Source organism: Acanthisitta chloris, unplaced genomic scaffold, assembly GCF_000695815.1.
Source record: "Acanthisitta chloris isolate BGI_N310 unplaced genomic scaffold, ASM69581v1 scaffold5643, whole genome shotgun sequence".
Taxonomy (NCBI): Eukaryota; Metazoa; Chordata; class Aves; order Passeriformes; family Acanthisittidae; genus Acanthisitta; species Acanthisitta chloris.
In genome coordinates, this window is record NW_008664208.1 from 88,952 (window position 1) to 102,850 (window position 13,899).

General features: G+C 36.2%; 1 protein-coding gene across 1 annotated transcript in view; it reads right to left on the reverse strand.

The window, feature by feature from the left end:
* TDRD3 (tudor domain containing 3) overlaps positions 1-13,691 on the reverse strand; it is a 49,081-nt gene extending 35,390 nt beyond the window's left edge. The window contains exons 1-4 of the mRNA XM_009071243.1: positions 13,614-13,691; positions 9,344-9,409; positions 4,811-4,971; positions 2,573-2,714 (exon numbers count right to left, since the gene is read on the reverse strand). Coding sequence (XP_009069491.1) covers positions 2,573-2,714; positions 4,811-4,884 — 216 coding nt within the window. The 5' untranslated portion in view covers positions 4,885-4,971; positions 9,344-9,409; positions 13,614-13,691. The remainder of the gene's footprint in view (positions 1-2,572; positions 2,715-4,810; positions 4,972-9,343; positions 9,410-13,613) is intronic.
* Between the last annotated feature and the right edge of the window lie 208 nt (positions 13,692-13,899).

Consider the following 13,899-nt stretch of genomic DNA (forward strand, 5'->3'; position numbering starts at 1 on the left):
ACATCATTTTCTACACCACACTGGCCGTGACACCATTAATAACTTCAGGCTATATATGACATTTACCTATATATTTATTACCCTGGTGTAAAATCTATTGAAATCCATCATGTGAGAACTGTAGTCCAAATGTGAATATGCTTTAAACCACTATGTTATCGGAGAAATTCCTAAACTAAATAATAGATTGATTTAGCTAATACATAATCAAATTAAAGCTTTTGGTTCACTCCTTTCAAGGTAACTACTTTTATTCAGGAGCCAAAGACCATTTTCTAAATCATTTATGGTTATTAACTCCTTTCAGGTTGGAGAAAAAAAATGTTCCTCAAGTCTCTGAGCAAAAAACACTGATAACGTATTTGATAAATTATTCAAAACAAAGCACTTAGAAGTGCAGAAATCATAAAATTTTTCTGCTTTCGTTTCAATCAGTTCACTTAAAGTGCTGCCACAGAATTATGAGCTAACCAAGGGCTGATCACTGTAGCATGCTGATAGCTTCTTGTATCTATGAACTGAAGCAGCACAGCACAACAGCAGTGATTTCATGGCCAAGCCACTCCACTTCCCCCGGGCAGGCACTCCAGGCCCAATAAACCCTACACGTGTTCTGGGACTGGTTTTTGGTTTACTTGTTTGTTTGCACCTAGAGAAATGTAGGCAATTTTAGCATGAACTCCCACACTGAAACAAATTATAATAAAAAAAATTATACACTAGCCTAAGAACTCAAACATTTGATCACCGTTAATTCCTCTGGTCCTATAATCAGGGAGAACACCCTGAAGTTTAAGGTCACACTTTTATTTTTCTGTCCCAATAAAAAGGGTATCAGCAATCTCTCAGATGCTGATCTTAAAATGTTGGGAACACTAGTCACACCACCAGAACAAAAGAACACCATGAAGTAATAATTATTCTCACCTAAATATGTCCGACACACTTTGCCTTGTATTTCCAAATAGTCTAGGAACAAAGATCTCACAGTAACACTCTCATTTACCCCTTGTTTATTTATTTACTATCACTTAAATAGTGACACTTGAAAAAAAAAATTTCTGGGCAGGAATTTACCTTAAGATAAAAAACGAATGCTACAAGGAATACCACACATATTCCTCACGCGTTGTGGTAATACTGCATTCATTCCACATACACTACACTTGTAGTGTAAGTCTTTATTATAACTTGATTCCCCCCAAAAGCAGTTTCAATCACTGTACTGAATGGAACCAAACAGTAACACAATTAAAGAATTAGAAGCTGACAGGCAGGTGCACAAGCAGTAACTCAAAACTGAGCAACAACTTTAGAATTAAAGTTTTGTAATATTATTCAGCTTATTAGCACTAACTTTATACTAAGTACAAAAACCCCTTATTTCATATCTATACAAGAAGCCCTGTTAACACATCTCAGACATTCTAGTGGAGAGAAAAAAATGGCTTAAAGGAAAGTAATTTGAAACAGCCACACAAATAAAAGTCTTCTTTTAATGCAAACAGAGTTTGCTTCAGCTGTTGGCCTCAGAAATTTCTTTTAATCAGAAAGCTTCACTTAAAACCAGGAATGTTTTGGGTTTTTTTTAAAAAACCCACCCTATTTTCAACTATAAAAGCACAAAAAGAATGCCAAACAGAATCTGCTAGAATGGACACTGTGTAACACAAACATTCAAATAAATTTTGGCCCAGTTTGCTGAAATCTATAAAGTGCAATCAAACACTGAAAAAGGTAAGCTGTAACTCAACTACTGAGACCAACTTAGCATCAGCAACCATAAAAGAAGTATTTTATACAGAAATGACCACTGTGTCCATAAACAGCTACTCTTCTTCAAGATGTGGATGCAAAAATAGAGATATGTTTTGTTGCAGTAGCAATAGTTCACCTGTCAAATATCTGAGAGGGACTAATGCAGTAGGGTCACAACTTCCTGCCTTAGGAATTTCTACCCAGTTGTAAGAAAATGTCTGAAAAAAATATTCCTGCAGTCACTTTTGTTCTATCAATACAGAAATCAGAGTAAAGGGGCTTACGAGTATTCAGGGCTTGCTGAAAGACTTTAAAACCTCCAATTTGTCTTTATAACCACAACTTTACCTAAAGTACTGATGAAATCTGCAATACAGGATTCATACTTAAGGTTACCTACCAACTTCAGTGCTTTCCATACACTTACTCTATTATTTTCACCTCAAAAATACACAGTGTGCTGATGGTAACTGTACAAGGCTGCATTCTCTAAAATTTTGGTCCCAAACACTGTTAGGAAAGCAACCACCCATGACTGTACCAAAATCAATTTAGTTTGTTTGATTAATGTTTTCAATCTCTGCAGAATACAGAAAGGAATCAGTTCTCAAGCAAAGATCAGTTGCAATTTTTTCATTTGCAACATTACACATAAGACCTAGGTACATCTATTTGGCTGCAGTCCTAAAATTATTGGAACAGTACAATTCTAAAAGCCTATTGTATGAAAGTTCACAGTCAACACATTAAGATCAATGTCATTAAATGCAATATGCAACCAGTAAGAAAAGCATTTCCAGTGGTGTTACCTCACCCTTTGTAATTCCCACTTTTCTATAAGATGCTCCACTTCACCTCCAAGAACTGCTGTGTTACTGTCATCCAACAGCAAGAATCCATTTCTTACTTCAACAGTTCCTGAAAGCTTAATTTTTGTTCCAGGTGGAGTGTTCAGGCTAGAGGTAGAAACAAAGCCAAATATTTCAAAGACATTTATTAATATTCTGTCACAAAGAAACATATAAAAAATCTACTCTTATACTTCCAACATTTGCACATGCCAAAATAAAAAATTAGTATCAAAAACCTTTGCAATATTTCCTTCAGTATGGACAGTACTTTTCAATAGCTTTATTGGAACACTTCCCACCCATTACACAAAAATGCCATACTGCAAATCAGACTCTAACAGAGATAAATGTTTGCAAATTGTCTGTTTGGTTAAAATCAAATTACACAATGCCAAAATAAGAATGTGATTTGTTTAGACTAACAGAAGATGATCTTAGGCAACCGACTTGCAGATAAGTTCCTCATTCTAGTATGTATTTATAGGTAATAGAGGATCTCCAGATGATAACCATTTCATTTGTTTTAAACATTTAAACTTAGGAGAAAACAAAGTGTGGTTAGTAAAGAAGCTTTCTATACCTTGCTAACAGCCAGGACTATACCATAATAAATATAAAATACCCCATGCATCTCAGAGTGCTTCTGCTGTCGTTACTCTATCATTTAAAAGCATATAAATACTTTCTGTCATCAGCTCCCACAAGGAGATAGGATAAATGAGAAGAAGACAAGCTATGAAAAGCAACAGCAGAAGCATAAAAGAAAAATTCATCTCCAACCCATAGCTGAAAGATATGGTAAGCACTACAATCTGTAAACTTACTTCTTGTGAAAAACAGGACAAAGTCAGTTATAACCTTTCAACTGAGAGATAATAATCTCTTTAAAATATGCTAAAGCTACTGTTGTAACCACAGGCCCACACCACACGACAAAGAACACTCACAGTGGAGTCAGCCACTAGTGAGCTGTGGCATTTAGCACATAGCACTAGTGGCATTTAGCCTTAGCAATGTAAATGGATTTTCAGTATTGTTCTGATAAAAGCCAGGAAAATTAGATCCAAAAATTGACAAGAAAGAAATACACAAAAAATATTACAGGGGGAAGGAGTAAATGGAAACCCTAGTAATGAAAAACTAATTTAAAAGAAAAACGTGATTTATTTAAGAAACACTATGTACTGAAAGAGCGTATTATTCCAGGTTAAAAGTCCAACTTCATGCCTTAGATTACATATAGCACAAATTAAATTTTCATACAACGTTACTTGAAAAGAAGAGCTTCCAATATTACAAGAGTGATGAGTTCTCTAACATATCTGAGATTTTATCTACAAGCTTTCAAATTATGTCTTCTGCTGGGTGTTCATCTTTAAATATTTTGTGATCTAGAATCTACTTACACAGGAGTCTGTTTGCCTTCTTTTACTGCTCCCTTTATATTTGCACTGGAATATGATATTCTAAGTTCTGCTGGCTCAAGCTAAAATTAAAATATCATTAAATGTTCTGACAACACCACTCTAAACTGCAAGCTGGCTCCTTACTTAACAGTAAAATATGACACTCAAAAATAAGTATATATCTATATCTAACTGCTGCAGCTAGCAGAGGAAGACAGAGGAAGAAGGTATTTTTTTAACTCAAAGTAATCTGAACTAGAAAAGTGCAGAGCACACCATGACTCTAGAGACTGAACACTAGAGATCAATTTTAGCATATTCATAACTGAGCACAAAAAATCCCTACATTTAACAGCAATTAGATCTCCTACCCTTCACTTTTAACTGAAGAAATACTGAAGCTAAAGGCCTGCCCACAGTGAAGCAGTATTTGTTGCAGTAGCTTAGGTGTGTCAGGCTTGTGATATTCCTATTACAAAGGTTAGGTACAAGATCTGCTACTACTATAAACTGGGAACTTAGCTCAAGTTTACACCCCCAAAATGCTGTGTGCCTTCAAACTAGAACTCGGCAGATGGTTGCAAAAATCCACTTTCTTCCATTATGTACTTCAGCATAAATAGCATTGTGAAGTACATTCACATATACCTTTGCATGCTAATTTATGGTTCTCCTTTACATACAAACTCCAAGAGAGAAGCCTGTTTCATCAAGCAGTTTACATGTAAGGACACTTCCATCCTTTTTAAGGATATTGAAGTATCAAAGCAAAATTTGGAAAATAAAGTTGTTCACCTTATTTTTGACATGCTGCTGTATTCTATAGCTGTGCAGCTGGTGTGTCCATCAGTCATCTGTAAACGTAACATTCTGGGAGCAGCCTGAGATTCTTCATTATCCTTTGGTGCAGCGACATTGCGTATTTTCTGTACTTGCAGAACACAGGGCCCTTCCAGCTAGATTTGTGAAACACAAAAGACACAACTGTTAAAACCATTAGGCTAACACACTGTAATATCTAGACACACTAACAGATGCCCCCAAGGCAAAGAAAAGTGTAATTTGACCAGGCAGTCATGTTCAATTTCTATCACTCATGTACTGCACGTTCTAAAGCATGATAAAAGTGGCTTTCTCAGAGAAACAGCTGTGATGCTCCATGCATCTCTGAGATACCAATTCTGAAAAAAAAGTGAATGAAGAGTCAAGGAGACAAACCAACAAAAACACAGCACAGTACAGAGTCCAGGTAAGATTTCACATGCTGTACCACAGGGTCTCACTTACAAACTCTTCTAAAGAAGGACAAAAACAGCTTCAAAGACCATTTGTTTGGATCGAGGGTAAATTTCAAGTACAGCTGCTTCCTAAACACTAACTAGAAACAGAGCTTCTTCAAACAGGGGTCCAGTCAAAATATAACAAACTCAAGGGACATCATTTATCTGTTGGTTAGCTAAAAATGCAGTATATCCTCCTATACACACCACAATTTATGTTACAAAAAAACACACTCCACAAACACAAAAGAACACCAAAATATAAAATCAATTAAAAATACTACCCAAAAAACCCAAACCAGGAAACCAAATCATTATCACATTTCAGTTATAACTGAGGCATTTTGATTTCTCTGAAAAATAAAAATTAATAATCTGTTGCTGCTCAACTGGTCTCTAGTTCCTAAGATATAACAGAAAAGACAAAAACATGCACGTTTCATCAGCTTCTTCCCTTGGAGAAACAGACCAGCTAGTCCAGAACACAGAATGAGAGCAGATAACCAGGAAGTAAATCTATATAAAGAAAAAAGAAATTAATAAATGAAAGAACAGAAGCATAGCAGCTTTACTACACTGGCAATAGAAGGTCTGATGCAGCAATCACTTTCGCTGGAAGGGGCTTTTTTAAATGCAGATCTGCTGCAACTGGAACAGCAAATCTGATCATCACTCTGGCAAAAAAAATGCTGTAGGAAAGCAAGATCCACAATCAAAAAACAATGAAACAAACTGGGCAGCATATAAGTAACCCTAAACAGGAGTCAGAATTGCTGGCAACTTATGTTTTTAACTGCTTACCATCAACTTGTTGGTACTCAGAAAGCAACTCCCTGAGCTCACAAATTAAATCCTCTCTGAATGGCTCTTCTGCAGTCAACATTTCCATTATAATGGAATGTAAGTTCTCAAAAGAAAATCATATACCTTAAATGTAACATAACTATTACATTATAGTTGTAACTTTATAGTCATCTTTGCATTTTTATTCCATTAAAATACTTCATATATATTTATGATACATCTTCATCCAGCTAGAAATGGGAGGGTTCAGCTTTCCCAAATCCTATGCAAATGTGGCCATCTTGTGGTTAATGCTGGTAATATGGATTTTTTTTAAATCCATACAAAACACAGATATAAATGAGTGAATAAAACACTTCTGTGTATTAATGACTGAACTTAATAACCACCTATAATGGTCAAATACCCATGTTGTTTCACATTAGGACTCCGCCAGCTTCTATGCAACTATTTCCCTGTTATAATAATAATACTACAGAATGAAGTTATTTTCTATGCAAGATAGAAACACAACATATGATCTCAAGATATAGATAAATACTAATGATCTTAGTTTTGGATGAGAAGACCAATAGTTGCATATAATTCCTATTATTTTCCTGAAGCATTTCTGAACCACAAATTACTACTTTCTGCTGACAGACTATATTAAGAAGTCTTTAGTCTCCTATAAAGCAAATACTCTTCTTTATAAACACGTAGCTCTGTAACACAGTATTTGGATGTGCTGGAACCTAAGTAGCACCATTTATTAAGTGGTCAGATTTGCTTTATGTTACTCAAACAAAAGTAAAGTCTGCAGTTCAGAAAACAGGGATTCAGTATACTATCTAACAGCCTCGGCTAAAAACTATAGTTGTTCTCAAACACAGACTTTTTCTGTGCAATCATTACTTCTCAAAACCTGGAGGATTATCACCCTCCAGTAAATGGTCTGCAAGTGTCTGGTTTGGTTTTGGGTTTTTAGAATAATTTTCTAAGATCTATGATCCAAATACAGACTAATTTTCACTAGTTGACACATAAAAAATGCTGGCTCCTTAACAACACTGACAGAAGTATGTAAAATCCTATAATTTAGGAAATAACATTTGTTTAAATATATTTTGTCTTTATTAAAGACCATTTTATCAGATGTTCACTGATGGATTTGTGTGTGTACAGGTGCACAAGGCTTTTTCCATGAAAGGACAGGTGCTGTTTCACAGGTATTTCTAAGCATTAACCACCACAGCTTTCAATCACACATCCCTCATTTTTATGCAGAGGTTTGCATTTCATGGAAACAAATGGCACAGTTTCACCTTCCCTAGTTTAAGCAGAGAATTATGAAAAAACAACTCGTGACTTGAGCAGTTAAAACTAGAAGAAAATATTTTATAGCATGTAAGTATATTCTCGCATATAACATCCATCAAAGCTCTGAGGAAATTAATTACTTTTACCTTTAATCATAGAATCATAGAATAGAATCAAACCTGGTTGGAAGAGACCTCAAAGATCACCGTTACTAGACCATGGCACTAAGTGCCACATCCAGTCTCACCTTGAAATCCTCCAGGGATGGTGAATCCACCACATCCCCGGGCAGCGCATTCCAGTGCCTGATTACCCTCTCTGTAAAAAATCTCTTCCTAATATCCAACCTAAACCTTAATTGACCACTTGAACTATGTAATGGCATCAAGAATTTAGAAAACACTTTCTCTAAAGTAAATGGACAAGTTACTAGGCACATTCTCAAGTGATGAAAGAAAACTTAACTACATCTAAAGAAATCCTACCATAATGCCACAGAACTCTGAAAAAGCAGTACTGTTAAAGCCACTTTGAACTGAAATTGTGTTTCAACAGCAAAACCAAATAAAGGAGGCATTACCACAAATACAACCTTATTAGACTGGAGAATTACATGTAATCAAATACATCTGGACCTTGGGAATATTACATAATTAAGGAACTGATAAATGAACAGAGCAAAACCAGATGACATAAAAAGCAACTGTTCTGCATGTTTTCTGTATTACAAACAGGATACAGAAGAAGGTGAAAAATATTAGAAGCATAGATACAATAAACTGCTAAATCAAATTCTTCAAGTGACAAAAATTATTTAAGCACGGAAGTCTCTTGAACAGCATGTTATCCAAAAACTTAAACAAGTAAACAATCATAAAAATGTAATATCACATTATAAGAAATAAAGTTAGTATAACTTTTCCCAGAATGCTAGTTTACTTAGTAACATGTTGCATGCACAGACTGCTGTCTGGCTGAAAACTAGGATCCTGCAACAGACTCTCTCTCAAGTGTGCTTTTCATACATGGCAATTATGTTCCTGCTGTTGTTCTTGTAAATGTTTGTGCTTGCAGCAGTCACCACCCCATTTAGACAATAGCATTGACAGAAAAAATACATCCAAGCAGCTTGTAACAGTCTCTCATCAGTCCTGCTTTCTTAAAACAAACCTGCCTTGACTTACCACTACTTGAATTTCAACAGCAAAGAAATATGTTTCCCCAGAACTTTCACATTAGTGATACAGACTGTCAATACTTGGAAGCTAGGGATAATGAACTCAAGTGAGAACTACTGCAAGGTTTAAAATAACATTCCTTAATTTATCCACTTTTTTAACTGAAGGTAAAAAACAAAACACGAAGGCAGTACTGAAGGGCACAAATTTAATCCTTATCTAAACACATAACATATGTTAAAATCCAGCACAGACATGTTTCGAGTATAATACTACTCTCTAGCACCATCCAACACGCTTTATCCACATAACCTATACAATACATAGTCATAGGAAAACTACATAAAGGGTATAGCTAAAACCATGCATATCAGTGTGCCAAGTAATACAGCATCAACATGCATCACTGTGTGCCACAATCATACAGCTACTTTGCTTTATTCCTGGCTTGCTTGGTTGCCCTTACAGAATAGCGGAGGGGAAAAAACATGAACTTCTGATACTATGTGAAGACCAAACACATTAAATGACTTTTGGGCAATAAATGAAGTTGCTAGGATTGTTCACATTTTTATTTAAGCCTTTCGAAGTTGAGAAATAGAAGAAAGTGTCCCCACTTTATGAAGCTTATGTTCATATATTTATACTCAAATATTGGGCTATTTTCTGTGTGAAATAATGATACAACCAGACTAATGCACAACAGAAAACTGCCACCACACAGAAATCACAGAACACAGAAAAAGTGAAGTGAAAATATTGTCTACCTTTTCCACCTTTCCACCATTGATGTCACTGGGGAGGAATTTCTTGCCAATCGTTCTTAAATCTGTCTGAAATTAATACAGAAGACAAGAGAATATTAACCTAAAACATCCTGTTTTGAAAAAAATTAACAACATTAAATAAGAAAAAGAAGGGTATTTTTTCCATAATGACAACTGTTTATAGACTATAAAAACCCACTCCTCTAACTCTGTATAATGAAAAATCATTCAATATCTCTGAGTTTACAAAATAAATCCTTTCGCTTTTTAAATTATGTTCTTGTTTTAAGAACATTTCCAAAGTTGATTTGATTTGCTTTTAATAAATGAAACAAAATGACTACATAATGTTTAATCATTAAAACTAACTGTGAGGTTTAATAGAGGTAAGCTTCTTTCTTCACTCTCCATCTGGCACTTAGAGAAAAGTATTTTATTTTGTGCTTTTTTACATGCACAAGTCCTTCCTACAAGGTTAGGATGATTTTTGCAATTACACCTGGAGTAAAAGCTTGTATCGTATTTTCATTAGATGCTTTTTAATTTAAATGTCTGATTGCTTCTTTTAGAAGTGAGATAAGAGAGCTGCATGACATTATTCAGCAACTATGCAACACAGCCACTGACAACATTAAGGAATTCACAGGATCAAAGGAACAAATCTCCACAAATGCACTTTCCTCAGCTAACACTGTTTGGACAAGCATATCAATCACGGTGATATGTGACAAAAGGATGTACTGGAGCTGAAAGGTGCAGCATGGGAAAATAGGAAATGGAATAAAAACTAATTAAATTTTACACATTAGATTTTTAGTGCATTTACATGTGTTAAGAAAAAATATAAAGCACAGCAGTGCAGCCTAAACCACCTATGTCTTCTAAACTTCATTGCGTGAAACAAGTCTGTGGTTTTAAATAGTACACGGTGATGCAGATTACAGCACTGACGCTGAAAAGCCTCCTTATTTATTATGATCATAAACACTTCCAACAAGAAGATGAGCTAAATGTAATTACTACAAGAACTTGTACACTAATTTGCCATTAATATATGTCAATGGACTATTGTTCTGGCGCCCTGACCTAGAACTGAGCAGGACTGTATTTTAGTATCTGAAACATTATAAACAACTGGTTTATTCTGATTTTCAGTGAGAAACACTGGTAGCCTACAAATAAAAAAAACTAATTGTAGGGATGCTCTTTTAGTGTATTTAATAAGTATCTATAGAGAGGATAAATGCTCAACCCACTTTCTCTTGCAGAAGGTAGCCAGACAGTGGCAAGAAAACATACTTGCTTTTCAATCTGAGCCCACCTGAGGAAACTCATCTGTCAGTTATTTATCTTTGAATAGCACACAGGCTCCTATAAACTGTTCCTGTGTGTTCTATATCCATATCATAGAATCATCATAGAATCATAGACTGGTTTGGGTTGGAAGGAATTCTAAAGATCATATAGTTCCAGCCCCCCAGCCATGGGTAGGGACACCTTCCCCTGGACCAGGTTGCCCAGAGCTCCATCCAACCTGGCCTCAACCACCTCCAGGATGGGGCATTCACAACTCCTCTGGGCAAGTTGTTCCTGTGTCTCCCCCCCCTCACAGTAAAGATTTTCTTCCCAATACCTAATCTAAACCTACTCTCAGTCTGAATCCATTCCCCCTTGCCCTGGCACTACATGGCCTTGTAAAAAGTCTCTTTCCATCTTTCTTCTTTCAAGTACTGGAAGGCCACAAACAGGTCACCCCAAAGCCTTCTATTCTCCAGACTCAACAGTCTTAACTCTCTAAGCCTTTTGTCATAGCAGAGGTTCTCCATCCCTCCTATTCATTTTAGTGGGCCTCCTCTGGACTCACTCCCCCAGAGCTGGATGCAGTACTCCAGGTGGGGGTCTCACCAGAGTGGAGTAGAGGGGCAGAATCACCTCCCTCACCCTGCTGGCCACACTGCCTTTGATGTACCCAGGATAAGGTTGGCTTTCTGGGCTGCAAGAGCACATTGCCAGCTCATGTCCAGCTTCTCATATACCACCCCCAAATCCTTCTCAGCGGGGTGGCTCTCAGTCTGTTCATTCCCCAGCCTGTATTGACAGTTGGAGTTGCCTAAACCAGGTGCAACACATGGCACTTGGTCTTGTTGAACCTCATGGGATTCCCACAGGCCCACTTGAGTTTGTCCAGGTCCTGGATGACATTCCAGCCTTCAGGTGTGTCAACCACATCACTCAGCGTTGTGTCATCTCCAAATCTGCTGAGGGAACACTCAATCGCTTCATCTATGTTGTTAATGAAGATATTAAGTAGCACTGGTCCCAGTACAGATCCCTGAGGAACACCATTTGTGACTGATGCCCATCAGGACTCTGAGACATGGACCACTTTACCCTGGACGTGACCATCCAACCACTTTCTTATGCATCTAACAGTCCACTCACTGAATCCCTCTTTCTCCAACTTACAGAGGACATTGTGTAGGACCGTGTCAAAGGCCTTACAGAAGCCCAGATAAATGACATATGTAGCCCTTTCCTTGTTCACTGACGTAGTCACTTCATCATAGAAGGCCACCAGGTTGGTCAAGCAGGGCTTGCACTTGGTGGCATCTCCAGCAAGGTGCTTTGCAATCAGAGCATCAGAAAGGAGACACAACTTTTAAACACTCCTTGTAAGATCTTATACAAAACAAAAACATTTGAAGGACTGAAGGTACATTTATGTCTATTTTGTATTTACTGAAGCAATTCACACACACACACAAAAATAAAAGGAAAAAAGGTCAGGTGACTTCTTGATTTCTTCTGCCTGAAACGTGCCTCTCACAGTCAAGGGAGGATTTGTGAATTTGTAAGAAATGGAATCTACATTCACTGCCATTAATGACACACTGCTATTCCCTACTTACCCAACAGACAAGTTAATCTTCTGGGTATAAAAACAACTGACTTAATGACAAAAACAGCAATAAGCAATTAAATCTGGCTTTGGAGTACTTACATTTCTGGTTTGTTTTTATTGTCTGTCAAACAAACCAGCAATAACAACACATGCACAAATGATCATGTCAGTACTTGCTCCAGCATGTGATTACACACAGGGTAATACCCAGCAACTTGGAAGTATTTAATTTGGGTCTTTTATAAAGCAGCAAAGAATCCTCAGATATATACATACAGGCATGCTGCTACAGTCCAGAAACCAAATGCTTACCCTACGCATGTTTTGAATGACATTCTTTGCATCTTTGCATTATAGTTTTAATTCTTTTCAAATTCCTTACATGAATTGGTGCCTGTATACATACAAGTGACTGAACACATGCTTTAAAGAATAAATAAACGGAGCAGAAGGGACACTTAAAAGAATATTATATTAAACAAACTAGTGATTGAATTTTGAGGGTGAACAAAATAATCCCCAGCAACTCTCATTCACAATTTCATGAAGAAAGCATAATTTTCTCTAAAGCCCTTTACCACATTTTTTCCCTTTGAAATGACATATAGTTATTACAGAAGACAAAGTTTACATGAAACCATACATAGTGCATACAAACTTTAGAACATCTGAGTATGGATTTGATAGAATACATTAAAAATAAATAGCAAACACATTAAGCAGCTGTGCTCTTTTCACCGTTACTATAAGGCAGCACTTACTAATGTTTACCAATAATGTATTACTAGAATTCTGAAACACAGGAGTTCACATGCACACTTTTCTCACGTCCTTAAAAGTATAAGAGTTTATTGCTTTGAAATTGTTTCTCTATCTTGTATATTCCTGTAATCATTTATTAGCAGGAATAACACCTACTAATCCAGATTTCTACAGTAAAGCAAAAAACCTGTTCCATAAATCAGTTTACATCACCAGTGTGTAACTGGAATGTGCTTCAAGGTCCAGAAGTCAAACTAAGTAAGGATGGTTTACTCATACCAACAAAATATTTCATACTTATGTCACTACACAGCACTTCCAATTGTATTACTGCTTGTATGTTTATATGTCATGACCAAAAAAGTATTTTCCTACTGCAAAATCTGTTCATCTTCCTCCCACAAGTTTCAGTTTGGAATACGTGTTCTTTCCAAACAAAACCCACAATTCATGCAGGCTGTGAAAGAGAAAGGTAATCTGCCCCTTACATAAATCACATAGACAACAGTACACTTAATTAGCCACACAAACCTATACTTAAGCCATTAGATAAATCACTTTTAGCATGACTTGTCCAAAAAAAAGGTTTTCTCAATCATAACTTACATTAAGGGCAATCAGGATGATATCATTTGTATTAACTTTTTCAGATGAACTTAAACAAGCTTCAATTCCTTCATCTGAAAGATACCTGTTAAAGAAAAAAAAATAGAACATCACATAATGTATCAATTAGACAAACATTTTTTCTGTAGATAAGATTATCTTTAGTTTATGGGGAATCATAGATGCAAAAATACTTGGAAAATTACTTCAGGTGATCAGTTTCCTTACACTTAGATGAGGCTTAAGAGGTTTCTTCTTCCATAATTTCTAAAGAAAAGAAAATCTA